Source organism: Protomyctophum parallelum (assembly GCF_964188405.1).
Source record: "Protomyctophum parallelum genome assembly, chromosome: 8".
NCBI classification, from domain to species: domain Eukaryota; kingdom Metazoa; phylum Chordata; class Actinopteri; order Myctophiformes; family Myctophidae; genus Protomyctophum; species Protomyctophum parallelum.
In genome coordinates, this window is record NC_139703.1 from 8483238 (window position 1) to 8506246 (window position 23009).

Below are 23009 nucleotides of genomic sequence, written 5' to 3' on the forward strand. Positions count from 1 at the left end.
TGTTCTGTGAATTCAATTCTCATTTTAAACTCGGTGTCAGTAAAAAGGAACATCACAGGTGCAGCATGGTGACTGGGCATATCATGTTTGTTTTTAGTCTTTTTCCAAAAATTATGTTTTAGCAAATTCAACATAAACAAGGCGGAACCAGGGCGGAACAAGTTAGTCAGTCAGGGACCAATCAGAAGGCTGACAAATGGTGAATTGACATACCAACGGTATACACTGCCACTATAATCAATGGAACCCGGCGCAGGTCGTGAGTATAAAGTGTGAATCTTTTTTTGTGCTCTATTCTCCGCGGTGGTTACGCAGGTAATATGCCAGCGGTTTTCAACCAGTGGTTCGGGGACCACCAAAATCCAATTATTCTTCTGTCATATCTGTCCTACTGAATGTTTTGCCTTTATAAGTATTATGAATCAGGCCTTTTAATATAAAGCAAATCAAACACCATCCAAGCATTTCAACCATGGTTATAAAAATGATAAATCAAAACATCACCTCCTCAGAGACTGACACGTTATTGTCCAACACCAGCAGACTAGCTATAATTATACCCCCCTTGGCCCCTCCCAATACCCCCCATGGCCCCTCCCATTACCCCCCATGGCCCCTCCCAATACCCCCCGTGGCCCCTCCCAATACCCCCCGTGGCCCCTCCCAATACCCCCCATGGCCCCTCCCAATACCCCCCGTGGCCCCTCCCAATACCCCCCATGGCCCCTCCCAATACCCCCCATGGCCCCTCCCAATACCCCCCATGGCCCCTCCCATTACCCCCCATGGCCCCTCCCAATACCCCCCATGGCCCCTCCCAATACCCCCATGGCCCCTCCCATTACCCCCATGGCCCCTCCCATTACCCCCCATGGCCCCTCCCATTACAATTTACAATTTAGGCATTTAGCAGACGCTCTTAATCCAGAGCGACTTACATTAAGCAAGAACAAAAAGCATGGGAATACATCACAAAAAAGCATTTAAAAAAAAAAGCATTTATCATGAAACATGCGTAAGCTAAGAAACTAACAGTGGAATATCTATATTATGAGACTATACATATAAACTATATATCTATACTACTATGCTATACATATGTACTATGGCGTGCTATGACTATATACAATGCAATTATAGTGCTGTCTACATAACATGCTATAAGTCTGTATCAAATGCTATCTAAGTCTACAGAAATGCTATCTAAGGGGGTAGGATAAGTGCTATGGGCCATGATGGAGTCTGAAAAGGTGGGTTTTCAGACTACGGCGGAAGATTGGGAGTGATGCTGCAGTTCTGACTGCAATGGGAAGTGCATTCCACAGTTTTGGAGCCAGAAGGGAGAAGAGTTTGGGACGTGTGGAGCGTTGTCCCGGCGTTTTTAGTGAGGGTACTTCCAGCTTCCCTGCGTTGGCTGATCCGAGTGCGCGGGAGGGTTTGTAGGGTTCAATCATACTTGCAAGATAAGGGGGAGCCATACCTTTGGTTGCTTTGAATGCCAGCATCAGAGTTTTGTATTCTGTGCGGGCAGCGACCGGGAGCCAGTGGAGGGAGCGGAGCAGGGGGGAGACATGTGAGAATTTTGGCTGGTTGAAGACCAAGCGAGCTGCGGCATTTTGGATCAGCTGGAGAGGCTTAAGTGCACATGCTGGTAGGCCAGTAAGGAGGGAGTTACAATAGTCGAGTTTTGACAAGACTGTTGTCTGGATTAGGAGCTGGGCTGATTCCTGGGTGAGGAACGGTCTAATTCGTCGTATGTTATAGAGTGTGAACCTACAGGATCGAGTGACAGCTGTGATGTGAGCTTTGAACGAGAGCTGACTGTCCAGGACAACACCGAGATTCCTGGCTGTTGGGACAGACGTTACCAGGGTGTTGTCTACGGAGATAGTTAGCTCCCGCATAGGGCAGGACTTAGGTGGGAAGAAGAGAAGCTCAGTCTTGTCTGGGTTCAGCTTGAGGTGATTGGAGGCAGAGGGGGGGAAGGATAGAAACAGTTGTGTGTCATCGGCGTAGCAGTGATAGGATATATTGTGAGCAGAGATGATAGTGCCAAGGGATTTAGTGTACAGTGAGAAAAGGAGGGGATCCCTGTACAAGTACAGATCCCTGTGGGACCCCAGTTTGGAGGGTTCGGGGGGATGATAACAGACCTTTCCAGGAAACCTGGTAGGTCCGGTCGGTGAGGTAGGAGGAGAACCACTTTAGTGCCGTTCCACCGATGCCTAGATCCGCTAGGGTGTCTAGGAGCAGCTGGTGGTTCACTGTGTCAAATGCTGCCGATAGGTCTAGGAGAATCAGTACTGCAGAGTGGGAAGCAGCTTGGGCCCCTCCCAATACCCCCCATGGCCCCTCCCAATACCCCCCGTGGCCCCTCCCAATACCCCCCGTGGCCCCTCCCAATACCCCCCGTGGCCCCTCCCAATACCCCCCATGGCCCCTCCCACCAGACAGGACCAATTGATAGTTAACATGATCCACAGCATGTCAAATCTGCTTGGGATTGGCACAAAACACATTTCAATTCATTTGAGCTTTTCATTTGTGCTTCCACCTATTTAAAGCCACAGAACCCATGGAACATGTTTGATGGCTGAACAGAGATATACCGAGAGCTGATGGTGATTTGTTTGTCGTTTCGCAAAGCGACAAGCAATGTGGGACAGTTTTGTTGTGATTGTCAACACCTCTGGTAAGAATGCCGTTTTGGTCGGACCGGTTCAAAACAGTCCAATCCTTTCGGACCGGATCCAATCCTTTCGGGGCCAATTAGAATGTTTCTCGGATCCGTAGCGGTTCGGTTCAGATATCACCGGTCCCGTTTCGGACCAGGTCCAATTTTATGGACCCGTGCTGCCCTCTTGTCCGTGGCTCAAATACTGAATAAATAATAGGCCTGGATATGAAAACTGTTGAAAACCACTGTTTTACGCCAAAGCATAGAATATGGCTAAAATGTGTATATGACACAGATGCTTTCCGGTTTTAATGGTTTCATTAATAATTATCTTCAAATGTCTATAATTGTCTTGCAGTGATAGTCCCCACAGTGAGCCAGGGACCATCGATGAAGTCGACAACGGAACTGAACCACACACCAGTGATGAAGGTGACACTCCTCCTCCTCATCCTGAACATACTGTATCTGTCACAGTGGTTTTCAACCAGTGCTCCTTGAGGGGCTTCCAGGTGGTCCCCATGCAGCTAAATGAGGGAGAGTTGGTAACCAAATGGACCCTTATAGATCCTTAACCAGCTCAGTGGCCTTGTGGTTAGAGTGTCCGCCCTGAAACTGGGAGGTCGGGGTTCGATCCCCGGCCGGGTCATACCAAAGACTTCAAAAATGGGACGAAATGCCTCCCTGCTTGACACTCAGCATCAAGGGTTGGATTGGGGGGTCAAATCTACTAATCAAATGATTCCCGAGCGCGGCACGGCTGCAGCTCACCGCTCCAAGAGATGGTCAAATGCGGAGAACAAATTTCACTGTGGTAACGTGTGTGAAGAATCGTACGACTTTGACTTAACTCTTGGTTTCATTTTATGCCCTCAAGATTATTATTAAGCATCTGCATTACTTAGTCTCGACAATTAGAGAATGTAGAAGAATTGCTATTTTGATCAAATATTCAAAGTTTGAGCGTCTGAGAGGTTAAATAAATCTCTATCAAATGGTGGTTCCGTGGCTCAAAAGCCGAATCCATAATGGACCTTGAGGTGAAACGGGTTGAGAACCACTGCTCTGTCATTGTCTTTTCCTCCAGTGTTTGTCTCTGTTCTTGCTGCTGCTGCTGCTGCTGCTCTGCTATTATGACACGTGACTCGAGTGTTGTTCTCAAGTGAAGGGCCATGAGTTTGTGGAAGTGGTCATGAACGAGAAGTGGACCTCAGCATCCCCTGGTGGTGACCATGTGAACTGCATATTCATGGGTTAGGTTGCCCTGTAATGTTAGACCAAATCCAGGAATAACTTAAGTGTCATCATCATAATGCCTGTATGGTTTTATGAACGACGATTGACATAAAGATTGCACATTAACCCATTCTGACCTGAGATCAGATTCTAAAAATGTCTATTACATCTGACAGTTTCATTATTAACCCATTCTGACCTGAGATCAGATTCTAAAAGTGTCTTCGATTTTTCAAAATATCAGAATGAACTTCCCATTTCAATCAGACCTGCAGACTCACTCCTAATCCTCCGCCGTAGTCTGAAAACTCACCTCTTCAGACTCCATCTTAGCCCACAGCACTTGCCGCAGCAATTGCTGTAGCCTCGGGTCACCTTGCAAAGGCTACATTTATGTAATTTAGATATTAGCATATTTTGTAGACGTTGCATTCTATAGTGCACTGCATAGTCATAGTTACAGCTATTCTACTGTTAGACGGATGTTAGGTTCTCAGCTTACTTATGATCGTTGATGACTATTTCTATGCATTCGTGTTCTCGCTTACTGTAAATCGCTTTGGATTAAGAGCGTCTGCTAAATGCCTAAATTGTAAATAAGTAAATCCTCGCCATCCAATCTTTTACGTCGTGACAAAAAGCATTATGTGGATTTCACATGGGAATAATGTGTGTGGCTCTGTACATTAAAGTACCTTATAAAGTAACGACCGACCTTTAGGGCTGGCTTTGTACTGAAGGGTGAGAGGCTGGCAGGTACTGTCGTAGAACAACAACAACAACACAGCTCACAGTTGAAAAGGCTGTCATTGTGTTTGAAGATGAAGACAACATGTCAGCCAAATTCCGTTGGCAAACTCCACTGTCTCTATCACTGCATCTCTCTCTATGTCTCTCTGTCTGTCTCTCTCTCTCTCTCTGTCTCTCTGTCTGTCTCTCTCTCTGTCTGTCTGTCTGTCTCTCTCTCTCTGTCTCTGTCTCTGTCTCTGTCTCTGTCTCTGTCTCTCTCTCTCTCTCTGTCTCTCTGTCTGTCTCTCTCTCTGTCTGTCTGTCTGTCTCTCTCTCTCTCTCTCTCTCTCTCTCTGTCTCTGTCTCTCTCTGTCTCTCTCTGTCTCTCTCTCTCTCTCTCTCTCTCTCTCTCTCTCTCTCTCTCTCTCTGTCTCTGTCTCTGTATCTCTCTCTCTCTCTCTCTGTCTCTCTCTCTCTCTCTCTCTCTCTCTCTCTCTCTCTCTCTGTCTCTCTCTCTCTCTCTCTCTCTCTCTCTGTGTCTCTCTCTCTCTCTCTCTCTCTCTCTCTCTCTCTCTCTCTCTCTCTCTCTCTCTCTCTCTCTCTCTCTCTGTGTCTCTCTCTCTCTCTCTCTCTCTCTCTCTCTCTCGTCATCTGTCCCCCCCGGTAGTCTCTCTCTTTGTACAGTGATGTCGTTGGTAAACAACCCCATGGGACGTTCTCCTCAGAGCTCCTTTAATGCTAAATGGCCTCGGTCAGACGTGACGTGGCGAGCAAAAACGAGGGGATATAAAGATTGCTTGGTGTCGTTTTATGAAGTGAGAATGGACGGAGTATTGTGTGTGTGTGTGTGTGCGCCCCGCGCGGGTCAAGCATGACGTAACCCCATGCCATCTCAATGCTCCGTCGCGTTGCTGTCGGGCTGAAATCTCATATATCTTTTTCAACTTTCAATGTTTTTTTCTTTTTTTTTGTTCTCGTAAATCAGTGGTTTGCGACCTTTTTCATATCAAGGCCCATTATTTATTTTGCATTAAAGTAGCTATAAAGCAATAATACTGTATGTCAACATTCAACCAATGACAGAGATTCAATAATACTGTATGTCAACATTCAACCAATGACAGAGATTCAATAATACTGTATGTCAACATTCAACCAATGACAGAGATTCAATAATACTGTATGTCAACATTCAACCAATGACAGAGATTCTAGGAAAGTCTTTGAATGCAGATTGCGGCCCCTAAATGTGTCACAGAGACTACATTCTTGGGAGCATTTTATCCATTTCTGGCTAAAGCAGCTTTAAAGAGCAATGGGGGACAATAGCCCTACCTAGAGGACATAAGCTGGTATTGCACAGGGATGAGACAGTATGCCAATCCCGGACCAGAGTAAAAAAGATATCCCAGACATCCCTCTCCCAATGTGTTTTTGTTTTGTTTTTATTAAAAGGTAGTGGATTTTATTTATATATATATATTCAGGTCTGAACGCAGCTTAACCCATTCTGAACGGGAACCCATTTTGGTGTTAGCATCATGTTATGCTTTAGCTATTGAAAAATAGCAGATCTACAAGCTCATAGCGCGCCACCGAGTGGCGCGCTACGAGCTTGTAGGTCTGCTATTTTTGAAAAATCGAAGAACGACTGACATTTTTATAGAATCTGATCTCAGGTCAGAATGGGTTCATCAGACCAGTGTGTGACCCAGTGGAAACCTCGTATGAATCTGATCTCAGGTCAGAATGGGTTAACAGGAACCCCACTGCATCCCTTGTCACTCCTCACAATGAGCTGTTTTGAACTTGTAGTTCAGCTATTTTCAAATAGCCAGAGTATATAGGGCTTAACTGACTAATGTATGTTTTCTAATAATAATCCAAATCTACAAAGTAACTTGTAACAAAAGTGGAGTAAAAGGTACAACAGTAGACGACCATTATTGTTTATCCTATCTGGCAAATATGTTGCTAATGCAACGTGACTGGCAGGTCTATGCTGCTCTCTATATTCAGTTATTCACACACACCTGTGAGTCTGACATCAATATCAGTAGAGGGCACTAAGTCCACCGGTTCATGTACTTTTTATTTGCATTATTTAATCCCCATAGGGTTTTTTTTTAAGTCGCCTCATATAAGAACTAAAATAAACAAATCGTCCGTTTCACTCATACAGTATGGAATATGGATATGAAGAATCGACTGACTGAGAGAAAACGCTAATGTTACTGCTGCTGAATTAGTTACATTTTCGCTAGAAACGGACTGTACGTATCAAATATGACTGACTGGCGGTCGTAAACGACACAGAGACACCTCCCTGACGGTACCGCCAAGACAGTTTTTTTGGACCACAATTCTTAGAGTATAATGAGACGATTTTAAGATGACCCCATGTTATTCTCCATAGAGGAAAAAACTTCAGTGAACCAGGGGATGAGTGAGTGACGTCAGGACTTGGGCGCTCTATGGCTACGTTTACCTGTATCTCTGTGTTTGTGTGTCTGCAGAGGTGTAGCAGATCGAGTCTATATTATTCACACACCTGTATCTCTTGTGTTTGTGGGTCCATATTGCGTGTCTGCAGAGGTGGAGCAGATCGAGGCCATCGCTAAGTTCGACTACGTGGGCCGCACCCCCAGGGAGCTGTCCTTCAAGAAGGGAGCCTCTCTGCTGCTGTACCACCGGGCCTCGGAGGACTGGTGGGAGGGACGACACAACGGCGTCGACGGCCTCATTCCACATCAGTACATCGTGGTGCAAGACCTGTGAGTTGTCTGTCTGTCTGTCTGTCTGTGACCACAAGACCTGTGATAAGTAGTCTGTCTGTCTGTCTGTCTGTCTGTCTGACCACAAGAGGTCACTTTAAATGTGGTATTAAAACGCATCTGTGTCACTTTAGCTTTGAACCACTTTAGCCATTATTTTTTAACTTTAGCTGTTTTTTCTTTAGCTGCAAATCTATATTCTTTCACAGCGGACATTTTTAACTCGCATCTTTGCTTCTTGGGGGTCCCTGGTACAACATATTTTTAGATGGGGATCCGGCGTCCAAATAAATACATAGAATTTTTCGGGTCCTTGACAAGAAAAAGATTGAGAACCACAGATACTGTATACAAACATAGGTTTTTCAGGAAACTGTTAGAATGCTGCCGCACGACTTTTAACAAGAACCCGGAAATATGAACATATCACTCCCGTTTTAGCTGCACTCCACTGGCTCCCAGTGCGTTTTAGAATCCATTTTAAGATTTTATTGTTTGTTTTTAAATCTTTAAAACCCTATGTTCCATCTAGATCACTGAGGTCAGCCAATCAAATGCTCCTTGTCATCCCTAAGGCAAGGTGTGAGAGAAGAGCGCGCCGAGCCTTTTCAGTCATTGCTCCTAAACTGTGGAACCAGCTTCCTAGCCGTGTCAGGCTGGCTCCAACAGTACTTGTTTTTAAAACACATCTTAAAACTCGCATAAGGAGAAGAGACTGGAGCCGCACGGACATTTAGAGCCTTTTATTTAGGTGCTGAGTATACAAACGACTAACGTTTCGACCTTGCGGTCTTCATCAGAGTCACATGACTCTGATGAAGACCGCAAGGTCGAAACGTTAGTCGTGTACTGAGTGTTTGATTTTATTGTATATGTTTTTATTACTGTATTGTATTGTGTTTTATTACTGCTTTGCCTAATTGTACAGCACTTTGGTCAACTTTGTTGTTTTAAATGTGCTCTATAAATAAAGTTGGATTGGATTGGATTTAGAAGACATTTTGTAGAATCTGGTCTTGGGTATTAATGGGTTAATTTTGATCACTTGTGAGGGCTCCATTTAGAGCGTGACATGATTGATAAACTGCTTTGTATTGGTGCAAATTAATTACCAAAACCACACTGAATCTGTGCGTTCTTTTACTTTTCGTTTGCGTCTCCCCTGTCTCTCAGCGACGACGCTTTCTCCGACAACCTGAGCCAGAAGGCGGACAGTGAAGCGAGCAGCGGTCCACTGCTGGACGACAAGACTTCGTCCAAAAACGACGCCCCGTCACCGTGCGAGCAGCCGCCCGATTTCACCAACTTCGGCGTTGTGGGGAGGTGGGTACGGCGTTCAGGAGGTACAGCAGTACCGCTGTTAGACATCTGTTTGGTGTCCAAGTTCCAGTGGTGAAAAGTAACTCGAGTACTGTACTTAAGTACAGTTTGGAGGTATTTGTACTTTACTTGAGTATTACCAATACCAAATACTTTTACTTCTACTCCACTGCATCTCAGAGGAGTAGAAGTAAGTATAAGTAGAAGTGTAGTACTTTTACTCCACTGCATTTATTTGACAGCTTTAGATACTAGTTACTTTGATTATTATTAAAAAACAAAGACACATACAGTACTCACTTCAGCCCTATATGCAGTTTGGCCATTTGAAAATAGCCGTAGTTTTTATACGTTCGAAAACTCGAAATGAGATATTCTGTATATGAAGTGTACTTTCTACTTTTGGTACATAAAGCACATTTCGATACCCAATACCTTTGTCCTTTTACTGAAGTAAATTTTGAATTCCGGATTTTTTTACTTTTCTTTATTACAGTATAGAGGGTATGCGCATGACATCATCATACCTGGAAGTTATGCGGGGACGCCTACTGAGTGGCAAAAAACTACATTCTGCCCTTGACAGCCCATACATCCTACCAGAAAAGTCCTATCTGATTGGATTAAACGACGCTAAACGACATTAAACTGACTTTACCACTCACTTTTCCACTTGATTTTCCATTCACTTCATTCATGCACATACCCTCTATTGATACGTACAAAGTGTGAATACTTAAAATTGTGAGTACTTTTTTCCACCACTGCCAGTTTCTACTGACCCGTTTTCTTCCATCTTTTACTTGACACCCAGAGTGAGGTTACGGTCCGATGGAACTGCGATCCCTCGCCGAAGGGGCAGCACCGACACCCATAGCCCCACCAGGCTGGCCGACACCCCGCCCCGGGCCGCCGCCTGCCCCAGCAGCCCCCACAAGGTGCCCGTCAGCAAGGCCCAGAGGATGGAGAGCCCGGAGAAGAGGCGCCTGGGCACGTTCGGAAGCGCCGGCAGCATCAACTACCCGGAGAGGAAGACCTACCCCGAGGGCCACCCGCTGAGGCCCGTCCCGGGAGCCACTCGTCACAGCAGCCTAGGGGACCACAAGTCACTGGAGGCCGAGGCCCTTGCTGAGGTGAGGCTCTCTTGTTGATTTATTGATTGATAGCATTGATTCAAATGTACCGTCTGTAGGGCACGGTTGCATGGTCGGTAGTGTTGTCGCCTCACAGCTAGAAGGTCCTGGGTTTGATTCCCGCTGGGGGTGTGTTCTCTCCTCCGTGTCATCAGTGCCCATACCCAAGGCGGGGTTGGCGAAAGGGACTTTCTGTGTGGAGTTTGCATGTTCTCCCCGTGTCCCCTAGGGTAGATACCCTCACATGTTCTCCCCATGTCCCCTAGGGTAGGTACCCTCACAAAGAACATGCAGTAATCCTGGTCTCTAAACTACCTCCCCCTGACCAGCCTGATGGAGGGGAAAGGAACTGGTCGGAATAACGTGTTCCTTCCACGCGCTACGTCCAACCAGGGAAACTCCCCTCCTGTCAGGTGAAAAGAAGCAGCTTGGACTCCTCATGCATAGAAGGAAGCATGAGGTCAGTCCGCTGCCCCCCCCCCCCCAGGATGGCAGAGGAAGTGTAGCGCCCAGGATTACATTAGATAATTGGCACTGGATGAAAAAATGGGTTCCAAAATCGTGGGATAAAAATGTATAATAAAAATAAAGTAACGTAGGTAGATAAATGTATGTCATTCAATGAGCGAGACAGTATTATGTGACTGTTCTGAAACGCCAGCTGCGGGGGGAAAAATAGCCTTGCAGTGGCCAGACGAGAATCTGCCGGTGGCACAAAAGAAATTGCCTTCGGCAGTGTGATATGAGTCTGGCCAAGAAGCCAGGCTACAAAAACAAGGCTAAATGATCATTGATAATGACTTTATGACTCAGCTCTGTGTCTGTGCGCCCTCTGGAGAGAACGTTTAGAAATGTCTGAACGATTAGCTGTAATGATAATGAACCTTATGCTATCAGAGACTGTGGTCTCTGTGAGAACATTGTGTGTGAGGTTTTATCTGGTCTTCTCTTATCATTCTAAGTGGAAGTGCACAAAAGACGGATTGCATACATTTTAAAATATTTCAGCTTGCCGATCTGCATCGTCAGGCTGTATATTTATCTGTAGCTCCAACGGTTTAGATTAAGATAGAGCGGCCATTTTAAAAAGGGTGTGGTCATTTACGGGTATTTCGACCCGGATAGAGAATTGTATCACAGTGCCCAAGTTGTCGCGGCGGTCATATTAGCCAAGAACAGCTGCGATATTCTCTCCTAAATGAAGTGCATACATATCTTAGCCAGGTCCTAGACTAATTGGCATGTTTTTCAAAATAGTAAAACATGGCAAAGAAGTTTAGGGATAAGGGGTAAGGCGACGTGCAAGATAGGGTGGGCCGTGGCTCAGCGGTCCAGGCACCTTGGCTGGTAATCCAGTCTGGCAGTGTGCCATGGGTTCGACTCCCGATCTCGACAGCCTTTACTGCATGTCTTCCCCCCCCCCCCCCCCATCTCTCTCCCCGTTTCCTGTCAGCCTACTGTCTATCCCTCTATAAAAAAATAAAATAAAATAAAGTCGAAAGAAAAAAAAAGATAGCGCCCAGAGAAATTTGAGTTGTCACCGTCAATATCTTCCGTCCCCATATCTCCGGTCTGGAGGCTGCGTTTGGTGAAGTGTGAGACAATCATGGCAGCGCAGTCATGGCGAGCGGGTGGGCGAACACGTCCTGTCTGTCTGTCTGTCTGTCTGTGAGCAGCAGCTGTAAATGTCAGGGCCAGCAGACTGCAGCTGAGACAGACACACCTCTGGGACGCGGGGGTGGGGTCAGGGAGCTGAATAACAAGCTAATGAGCACAGAAGGAAAGGCTGTGCACCACTTTCTTTTCTTTCCATTAGTGCAGTGATTTTCAACCTTTTTTGAGTGGTGCAAGGAGAGAGAGAGAGGGGAGTTCAGATGCAGAAGTTTATTCTGCATCTGAGCCACGAGCCACCATTTGATGAGATTTATTAGCCTCTCAGACCCCAAACTTAGGATATGTTGTTGTCGTTGGATAAGATTTTGTCCACAATAAGAGACAACAGGCAAACGATGTAACTCTTGAGACTCCATTTGGTTTCATTTTACGCTCTCAAGAAGAGTCCACAGCCAAATGTAGGGGTCCTCGACACGAAAGCATTTGAGGACCGCCGATATAAACAATAAAATCAGCAATAGTGAGTATTTTTAGTTCTTCTGTTTTTCTCCTCGGGACATAGAGAAGACCATGACCACTTCTTCTGTTTTTCTCCTCAGGACATAGAGAAGACCATGACCACGGCTCTCCACGAGCTGCGCGAGTTGGAGCGTCAGAACAGCGCCAAGCAGGTAGGGTTGATTTCCTCCACTAAAACTATCTACTATTAATCTGCAACATAACAACATGTATAGTGAGTGGGGCCCTGCTCAGCTCATCAAGGAAAACTAAATAAAAACTATTATAAAAATTAAGCTACAACGACTAAAACTACGACTAAATATATTGAAAAATTTTCGTCAACACATAAAAACTATACACAAATGTTTGGGAGGGACTAGTGGAGAAGAGATCAAGTATAACTAAAAGACGAGTCATTTTATGCTTCGTTGCATGCTGAAAATAGTAGATCTAGATTCTAGATCGGTCTAAAAGTCTAAAATCAACCATTACGACGCCATCAAGGCCCGCCTAAATACACTTTAGGCGACTAAATCAACTGTAGATTTAGTTGTCTAAAATAAATAAAACTTTTCAGGTGACCAAAAAAAAAAACGAAATGAATTTTGACTTTGAAAACTATGACTTAAAAAACGAAATCAAAGTGTTGCTGTCCCACTGCCGCGCAGGCCCCCGACGTGGTCCTGGACACGCTGCTGGAGCCCGCCATGAAGCAGCAGCACGCTGTGGCGGCAGGCGGGGGAGGAGGAGGAGGAGGGGGGGGGGGCTCGGAGCCCGGCAGCCCCCTGCACACCATCATGATCCGCGACCCGGATGCCGCCATGCGCCGCAGCAGCAGCTCCACCTCGGAGATGATGAGCACCTTCAAGCCGGCGCTGTCCGCCCGGCTGGCGGGCGCTCAGCTCCGCCCTCCGCCCATGAGGCCGGTGCGCCCGGCGCCACTGCTGTCGTCCGGCCTCCCCCCCGGCCCCGCCCACCACACCCACCACCATCGGTCCAGCAGCTCCAGCTCCTCGGGGGTGGGCAGCCCCGCCGTCACCCCCACCGAAAAGATGTTCCCGAGCAGCAGCAGCGACCGCGGCGGCGCCACCGGGGTGGTGGCGGCCGCGGTCGCTGCTGCTGCGGCCGCCGCCGCCGGCGGGAACGCTGCCAACGGCGCCGCGGGCGAGAAGTCTGGCACCATGTAGCGAAGGAGGAATCTATAGCGAGGGAAGTCTGGCACCATGTAGCGAAGGAGGAATCTATAGCGAGGGAAGTCTGGTACCATGTAGCGAAGGAGGAATCTATAGCGAGGGAAGTCTGGTACCATGTAGCGAAGGAGGAATCTATAGCGAGGGAAGTCTGGTACCGTGTAGCGAAGGTGGAATCTATAGCGAGGGAAGCGGTTTTCACGTGCACACGCGCACGCACACAGTAAACCCCCCAGTGTTATTTTAACCTGTTAAAAAAAAAATTTTTACCCAATTTGGGTCCATTTCTTCTTTTTTTAACGCTGCCGAGAGTCGATTCAGTGGTTCTCAAAGTGGTGGTCCGGGCGGGCACTCAGGGGTCCTGGCTTTAGGAGGGTTCAACCAGTGGGTCCCCACCACCAAAATTGGTTAATCAAAATTTGAAAAATTAAGTGAATTATGTGTAATCGTGTTTTAAACATTTGAACATTTTATACCCACGCAAAACTATTTTAAGATGGGGGATGGCCGCGGGGCCACACACACATATATATATATATATATATATATATATATATATATATATATGAATCTGGGGGTTTTGACCCACTTGGTTTAATTAACACTGAGGATGTGGCTGTGCAGAGCTTCCTATAAGTGAGATGAAAGCATTGTGTGAAACAGGCGCTACTGGTGTGTGGAAAAGCAGCCGTTTATTCTCGCTCTCTCTCGCTCTCGCTCTCGCTCTCTCTCTCTCTCTCTGTCTCTCTCTCCGTTTTGATTGAACTCTATGAATTCAGGAAGCTCCTCCAGTGAGCCCCGTGGTTACCATGGTGACAGAGCAGCCAGAGAAAGCTGCATGGGTTTGATAACGTATCAACCTCAGCCCTCCTCCGTGAAGCTTGATTTAAATGCAGCCGTGAAGAGTACGAGTAGAATAAAAAAATCAGTTTTTACCTCAAGATGAACATGAAATCCTATACGTTTGGCCGGCTTCTTCTTTCAGACTTACGTCGAACGAACGCAAGCGAAGCAATATTTTTTTGTTGTATTACTTTTCACCCTGCACTGGTGGTTACCGTCCTAGATGATGCTTCCACCAACCACGCTGGTATGAAACCCCTCATCTGGACCGACTTGGAACACTCAGTCTATATGCTAGGACAGGGATCTTCCAACAGGGGTTCCGTGTCGTGTCGGGACCCCTGGGGACATATACTAACAGTCCGACAGGCATTAGTTTCGACACACTGTCGCTCCCGACATGCGCTGCTGGTTACAACTAACCCGTGGCCGGGTTAAAACTCACCCATGGCTTGCTGTGAGGTTAGGTTTAGGGTGTCGGATTCATGACTGTAGGACTGTTAGTATGTCGGAACCAAACACATGCACCCGGGACCCCTAGGGGGTCCTCAGAGTTACTAAAATAGCCGAATATATGCCTCCGCTCGCGCTGTGACGTGTTGTGAGCTTGTGGAACGTTTGGTGTAGGGGGGGGGAAAGAGCAGACAAAGACAAGACAAGTTTTCTGTCAAACAAGTCTATGAAACTATCTATGAAATCTATCTAGGTTTAATCTGCAACATAACAACATGTATAGTGAGTGGGGCCCTGCTCAGCTAAGGGGTCCTAAGGGGCTGAAAAAACATTGAAGACCCCTGCTCTAGGAGACTGTGTGTCCATGGCAAGTTGGGACGTCTGGGCTGTACACAAAACACTTACTTGAAGTTGTCACGCCCATCCGTAGCATACTGTATTAAGTGATCTTCAGTTGTCACGCCCATCTGTAGCATACTGTATTAAGTGATCTTCAGTTGTCACGCCCATCTGTAGCATACTGTAAGTGATCTTCAGCAAAAGTAGCAACCTGAGAACATGAATATAAACTCCTGAATGCAGGGTATGGAGAAAATGAAATGTCATCACCCACCATTGACACATTGTCACACAGGTGGGCCATTTTGCTCCTTGTGTCATTGTGTCTCGGTTTCCTCCAGCGTCAGAGTATAACATACTGTAGCAGCAGAATGTCAGCCTATATTTGGATATGGCCAATTATTATTAAGGATCCCCTCTGCGACAGGAGAACCGGTAATGGTTTTTGGGACGCCATTTCATCTGTCATGGCTTTTGATTCACTCTTCTCCTTTAGTTAACGAGGTCATCGTTACTCACTGCAAACGTAACGAGCAATCACCTGAACTTGAATTGTCACAAAACAACAACAATGACTTATTAGTGCCGTTTCAGAATTCATTCCAGGAGGAACCCCCCCGTAACACTTACGGTATTGTCCATCCTACTTGGTTACTGAAATTGCTTGTTGTGTAATTTTGATGTTATGCATCTGGTCAACTCTTGGGGGGTCACACATAAATGGAGATTATGTGGTCATTTGGAATGGGATTAACCTGGTGTTGTAGGTGAATAAAACCTACTTTATTCTCTGTGGTGTGACACAGACGTACCATGAAGTATACGTTAGCCGTTGGTAGGCAGAAGAACTGTGACCATTATTATTGTTGCATCCTCAAACCATCACTTGGACTGTGGGGAGGATTTATTATGTCTGTGTCTTTAGAATGTGTCTATAATAATAACCTGTACATGAAATGCAAGAAAACTAATGTAACAACTGATTGTAGGAATACTGTGGTAAAGAAAAAAATGTAGTTAAAACTTGTACATAATTTATTTGTAGGTTGTTATTTTTTTGTCTGTTTTTTTTTTGTCGTCTTTTTCAATTAATATTTGTAAGTGTTAATCCTGTACAGGCCAACAGGGATAGACCATGAATGGCATTTAAGTTTCAAAGCGACCCAAAAAAATAAATCCTGTATAATTTCCACCCGCTATACAAGAATACACAGCAAATACATTCCCTGACTGCGTTGGTGTAAAGGACCACGTACGTTGTACTGTATGTAAAGATCGCATTCTGTAACTGTACTGTAAGCTATAAAGCTTGATCGACCACCATTCTACAGTATGTCAAATAGCTGAAAAGCTAAATTTACAGTAACATGTTCCCTTCGTTGCTTTTTTGACCCCATGGCCCTCCTTCAGTTAACGTCTGTTCAAGTCTGATTGATTGCCATTATATTATATAATGCCATTAGTGCAACAAAAAAAAACATTACTGTAGGTTTTCAGCCATTGTTTATTGATCAAAATCTCAAATGTGATACCTAGAGACATGTGACATTCTATTATTGTGGTTTCCTACTCCTTACCTTATTGGCTACTTTTTGCTTCATCTCGTTAGTTGATGGCCCACAGTCTCGTTCATCCTATCTCGTTCAATACTTCCTAGAGAGGTGCTAGCTGAATATCAACGTAATAATGTTATTATTATATCTACTGTAGGTCCTGCCATTCTGAATCGCTCATAGCTCTAGTCCAGCCTCTCAGGCTCCGTGCCACAGACCTGTACTCAGCATCCCAAAGAGCCTGCCTGATTCCTGCATGTTTCGAGGCCGTGCTATCCGACTTATAATAAGCAATGGCTGTACTGTAGCCTACTGTATGTGATGCCTTGCCTTGGCACAACGCAGATTACTTTTATTATTGGCCTTTTGTTTTTAAGAGAAGGGCTTATTCTTTTGGTGGGGCGTTTGGGAATGATGAATGATGCCCTACTAGTGTCGCAGTTACTAAAATATAATTTAGAGACAAATCATAGTATCAAAAACGCCTGAATCAGCAGCTAGTTGAAATAAACATTTGTAGCAGCATGACATGTATACCAACGTGAAAGTTACAGCAGCAACGTTAACACACTGTTCTTAAGAATAGAGAGCTCAGCACATATACACAGCTGTGGGAATGAATGCCTGTCTAGAGATATACTGTAAGCAATATCATATTTAAATACAGTCATGCAGTACAGTTACAACACCACCTGGTGTTTCTACTCATACCTGATAGCCAGTGGTAATGGAAACCTTTCTTGGGCATTATGACTTTGGTCTGGAGCTGATATTAAAAGTGATGAACTCCAATGATTCATTTGAAATAACAGGATCATCTTGCTGTTATATCCATCTTCTTCGGTATAGTTGTGTACCCGCGATGGCAAAACTATGACAATAATGTTGCCAAAAACAGATTATGTCTATTTTACAAAAAAAAGCACATAAGAAATAGCAGCACGTTTGTTTGACTCAAACTGTTTTCACATAGAGATGTTTTTAGCATTTTTATTAATTTACAGTATATAGTACCCATTGTCTAGGAGGAGTACATTTCAAAATGCCTTTTGTGCACAACATCAGTTTTTATTGGACTTTTATATTTACCCTTGTGTTGTTGTTTTTTTAAACTGCAGTATGTTGTCTCTTAGTTGTCATGTTTGATACAAACATGTTTTTCATGATTATTGATTATTTCTCATTTTCCAGTGCTTTCTTTAGTGATAAACAAACACCCCTCGTGAAATAATCAGTAGTGCATCATTGTAAGAAGAAAACATTTGTTTTTGTTTTTTGTCACTTTACAGAGAAATCATCATGGTCTAATTGTATCAGTTTTTGTTGAAACAGAAAGGCCTCACATGATGAAGACTATACTGTACAACATGCTACTGATGGGGTTCAGAGAATCATCTCAGAGTAAAGGTCGCCACACACCGAGCACGTTTTTCGGATTTTTGGCTGCGTTTCTCCATCGGTTTTCCGAAGAACTCGTCCAGTGTGCAACCATCTTAAACACTTTCATCCCTTATTCCTCTTCCCCGTGAACCGCCTGGTGAAGCGCCTGGTGCTGTGCTGTGGTTGAGCCTCCCACCCCCTAAAAATTATAATAATAATAATAATTGCAGTATTGTTGGTATCAACGCGACTGAAACGGATCCTCCCCCTGCATGGTTCCCTGGTCCACTTTCCTTTTTTCTTTCTGTGACGTTCCATTAAGCATTGTGGGTCTATTTTGGTTCATGGAATGTATGCTGATAATATGCACATTAGTGATATGTGCATTGGTTGTATGTTTATTAATATGACCGAATACAAGCTTCAGCAGAAAGTTACCATAAGAGAGCAGACTGAGTGTGAGGTGTTGTCATACTTGTTGATCTTTAAACATTTTGTCTAGTGATGCTGTTTTTTTTATTATATTTGTTTGTTTTTTTCCTTCATGAGTGTGTGGTTGGTTGGAAACCCTGTGATGTAAACGTACACAATACCACTGTCTGGATGTTGAGAACCCCGTCTAAATAAAAAAACATATTGCTCTATGATCCAAATTCTGCTGCGAAATTATGTTTCATATTCTCTCTCTATGTGGTCCTGAGACCAGCCCTCCATCGGCCCATCTTCCAGTCATCCCGGTTCTCTCCACACCTGGCCAGCTCGTTGGTGCTTTGCGCTCCTGCTATCTTTCGTACATCCACGTAATGGGTGGCGTCTTCGTGACCGGTGCCTGTGTGTTGGTTCCCACAGCACTACTTTGCTGGCTGGCAGCTCTCTGTGTCTTTGGCAGTGTCCTGCTAGTCTCCTTCTCCTGGCTGCTGTTTTCTGGCTTACCCTTCATTGGCATTTCATCATACAGATTCTTGTTGGTAAACATGTAGTATACTCTTGCTGATGTTAAGTACTGCACACACAACAATCTGGTATATCACCCGTTTGGAGACTTCTGCGGGGTTTGCTTGATGGCTTCAGGGTCCAGCATCCACTGCCGTATATAGGAGAACAGACTTTACAGTTGGATAGAAGAAACTGAGTTTGGTTTGACAGGTGAGGTTGGAGTGCCATTCACTGGTCGTTCAGGGCCCTCCATGCAAGTGCCTTCCTCACTTTAAGATCTGTTGAGTTGACCAATATGAGCCCAGCCTGCCAGGTACTAAAGTCCTTTACTTCCTTCAGAGCCCATGCCAATGTACTTAGTAATATTATATGCATATTCAGTATAAGTAAAATCATTTGTAGGCTAACCTTAAGTTTAAAATGATTCTGAATCAGTAAAAGTTAAGTTTGAAAAACAATGGATGGCAGAGGAAGTTGTGAAAAGCTAATTATAATTATTTATAATAAACAATACAAATCAAGAGGTGCTTAATTAAGTTACTAAATACTTGTAAATGTAATAGTGAGACTATAGAGAAAAAGTGCTGTAATTCCTAATGTGGCCACATGATGGAGAAACTGCAACATGGACCACACAGTAGACTGTTAAAATGTTTGATTCAGTTATTTTTTTAATTATAATTTTAATTAGAAACAAGGGATTGCATTCAAGTTTTATTGTATTTATTGCACCATATTGTAATCTAGACCCACTCTTTAGCATGTGGGTGTCAGATCAACATATATGCAATGAATTCTGTACTGGCCCTATGTGCAGATCTACGTGATGATCCAGTCTTCTCCATGTATGGTTATCCAGGGTTAGACGAGGTCAGTGTCGTGATCTTCATATATGGAGATGGCCATATATGGTGTCGTGACGTGTCACGAGGCGTGGCCATATATGGAGGCGTGGTGTCACGAGTCATGATGTCACGAGGCGTGGCCATATATGGAGGCGTGGTGTCACGAGGCATGATGTCACGTGGCGTGACCATATATGGAGGCGTGATGTCACGAGGCATGATGTCACGTGGCATGACCATATATGGAGGCGTGATGTCACGTGGTGTGACCATATATGGAGCCCGACCAACTGACGGGAGATGCAGGTTTTCAATTTATTGCAATCTATTTTGATCCTTTAGCGTGCTTGGTATAAGAAACGCTTATGACACTTATCTCTTACATGATCATACATCACATTCCATGCTCAGCCAATCAAATCATCACAAATTTGCTACACACAAAGCTGGGCATAGGAGGGGCTAGCTCCCCTAAAAAACATTATAAAAATAAATAACTTCTAGACTAGATTATTCTAGATTTAGTTTGTCATTGGTTCTAAATATTGGTTTTAAATATTGGTTTTAAATATATTTCCGGTTAATTACCCAATATGACACAAGTAGTTAGTTTAAGTTAGGCCCACAATTCCATTTCTATCTCCCACTTGGTGATAGAGCATTAAAATCTATTTGATGTACAGTTCTGTTCAAATCACCTGGGCACAAATGTTTACTGGTATTTAAGGCCTTGTCTACTGGCTGTATACACTCAACAATGTTCTTTACAACAATATAGAAGTGGGATGATTGATGATGTTGTTGCACATTGTTTTTGCTCTCCTATAAATTCCAAGGACGAATTGTCTCCTATTACTCATAAAATATACTATCTATTTCCCTCTCCCCTGAGCTACTACAGACATCTTGTTATCGCCCCTCACTTGCTGCTTTTGTTTGTGTGTGCGTTCTGTCTAGAGCTGTCTAAACGTAAGCGAAAGCAGACACAACATTTATATTCAGTGAGTTGCTTGCATTTTAGTATCAAAACAACTCAGGACATGAATGTATGCTATAAAGTAGATGACGTCGAGCAACAACAATCATGGCTCCATCATTTATTTTGTTTCCTTGCACTTGAATGCTGGCCTATACCTTTTGGCATGTCATGAAAAGTTCCAGAATGTCTTTGGAACACAGCGGATCTACAAGCTCACAATGTGAGGCTTTGTGAGCTTGTAGACGTTATTTTTTAATTATAAAATGAGACATAATTGTCATTTTTGGAAAAATGCCACATTCACTGATGTACTTGCACGGTCCCCTACTTTCCTCTGCAGCTTAACAAGCCGATGATGTGGTGGTTGGTGCAGGGTGGGTGGTAGAGGGTGAGCAAGCTGTCTGTGTATATGTATGTATGCATCTGTATATTTTCTGTATCTTGTGTGTACTGTATGTTTTATGTATCTTGTTTCTGTTGAAAACGAGACACTGCATGTCTGCATCTCAAGGGGCTGTGCCTTCAATAAGAATCAGAAAATCAGAAAAACACGGATGGCTAAAAACACAAAGACACGGTAGCAACTGAACCAATTTAGTCTGAGTGACCCCCTGCTGTGCATGGGAACAGTGGTGCAGCGTGCCCCCACAGGGGAACTGAAGCTCACTAGCAGAGAGGCGACTGACTGAACTCAGGTCATGAATCACTGGAAGCTTTCAAGTACACTTTCATGCTTTGTACCGGCTACACAACACTCATTGTGTGTGTGCTAGCATTCCAGGGGCCATGGAGGTGCATACAGTATATATAGATGATTCATTTCAATTCAAAAACAGAGCTGCTTTCTCTCTCTCTTCCTAACATTGGTGTCTAGCAGTGGTTCTTATACTGTGACTTTGTTCTTCAGAATGCCACTGGCTGGATACTGTCCACCAGTGTCCACACTTTTATTTGTGTGTATAAGACCGTTGCATTTGTGTATTCAGACAGTGTCCACATGTCCAGACTGAGACACACGTCTTTATTTTTTTGTCATCAAAGTTTTTTAATGATTTTAAATAAAGCATACAAAATCCACATGACTTACACAAAAGAAAAAGACAAGAAAAAACAAACAAACAAAACACACCTAGCAGTCAAAAAAAAGAAAACCCCTGGACAACACCCCTCCACACTCTGTTGTTGACACTCGTGATTATATCATATTATGTAATGTACAAATACAAAATGTTACAACAATCCTTTGATATACAAATAAAAATAGTCCCATATCTCATGGAACTTCCCTTTGACGTTATTCCTCCTGGCAATTGAGTATTCAAAGGATGCCGCTTCAGTCATAAGTTGGGTCCAGTCTGTGATCTCTGGCGTAGCAGAGCTCTTCCAGTTTCTCAGTATCAACCTAGCTGCAGTAACTAATAAGGCCTGCAGTCACCAATGCATGTTGTGCCTTGGTGACCCCCTGTGGCAGCACCGTGCGATCTCCCAAGAGACATAACCTTGGGCATTCTGGTAGTATTAGCCCCATCCAGTCTCCAAGTTTCCCCAGTACCTCTTTCCAGAAAGGCACAACCACAGGACATTCCCAAAATGCATGTAAAAATGTACCATCTTCCCCTTTACATTTCCAACACCGTTTGTCTTCCACCAAGCCCATCCTAAACAGTTTCACAGGGGTATAGTAGAATCTATGTATAATTTTGTAATGTGTAAATTTGCTTTTAATATCCCTAGTGGCCCACCCAACTTTGGAAATGATATTTGACCATTTCTCTTCACTTATTTCACATCCTAAATCCCTTTGCCATATTAATCTAAGATTTTCAGTCTTTGCACTTTGTAATTCCATTATATTTTTGTAAATTATTGAAGCCCTATGCATTGTCGGTGGCCAGTCAAAAAGATTTTTAAGGTTGAACACACTTCCAACACTACTTCTTAGTTGAAGATATTTCCAAAATTCACCCCTAGCATAACATTAAATTGATTCTCCAACTCTTGATATGACTTAAAAGTTGTATCCATGAGACACACGTCTTTAGAAATATGATTTTAATCACATTTCAAACCATCTAGGAATGTGGGTTACAGTAATACAAATAAAGAAGAAAAAAAGAAAATAGAAGAAGCGCTTCGTGGGTCCTTTATGTATAGAAAACTGCAGCCAGGTGCTCTTTGGAGAAGGTTTTCAATAATACAGCACGCAAGTTCTTTAAAAGTTCTATACCTTTGAGTAAAGATCAATGTGGCATTTGATGTAGAAATGTTCTTTATTTCATTAGATTAAAAAAAAAAAAAAAAACAAGGGTTAAAAAAACGACCAATGCGTTTCGGCCTGCATCAGGGTCAACTTAACCCATTCTGGGCGGGAACCCCTTTTGCAGGGATGTCGCAGCGCAACGCATTGTGAGCTTGTAGATCGTCGATTTTGTTGTCCAAAAGTGCCCTCTTCCGTGATTTCAGCCCCTGCCCCTCTAACACTCACTCCCTTCCCTTTTGGTGTTTTA

General features: G+C 44.1%; 1 protein-coding gene across 1 annotated transcript in view; it reads left to right on the forward strand.

Moving 5' to 3' along the window:
- The window catches only part of srgap3 (SLIT-ROBO Rho GTPase activating protein 3), a 120079-nt gene extending 104723 nt beyond the window's left edge, over nucleotides 1-15356 (forward strand). Inside the window, exons 18-23 of the mRNA XM_083771828.1 lie at nucleotides 3036-3109; nucleotides 7236-7416; nucleotides 8590-8739; nucleotides 9551-9869; nucleotides 12083-12154; nucleotides 12653-15356. Coding sequence (XP_083627954.1) covers nucleotides 3036-3109; nucleotides 7236-7416; nucleotides 8590-8739; nucleotides 9551-9869; nucleotides 12083-12154; nucleotides 12653-13171 — 1315 coding nt within the window. The 3' untranslated portion in view covers nucleotides 13172-15356. The remainder of the gene's footprint in view (nucleotides 1-3035; nucleotides 3110-7235; nucleotides 7417-8589; nucleotides 8740-9550; nucleotides 9870-12082; nucleotides 12155-12652) is intronic.
- Nucleotides 15357-23009: the final 7653 nt, after the last annotated feature.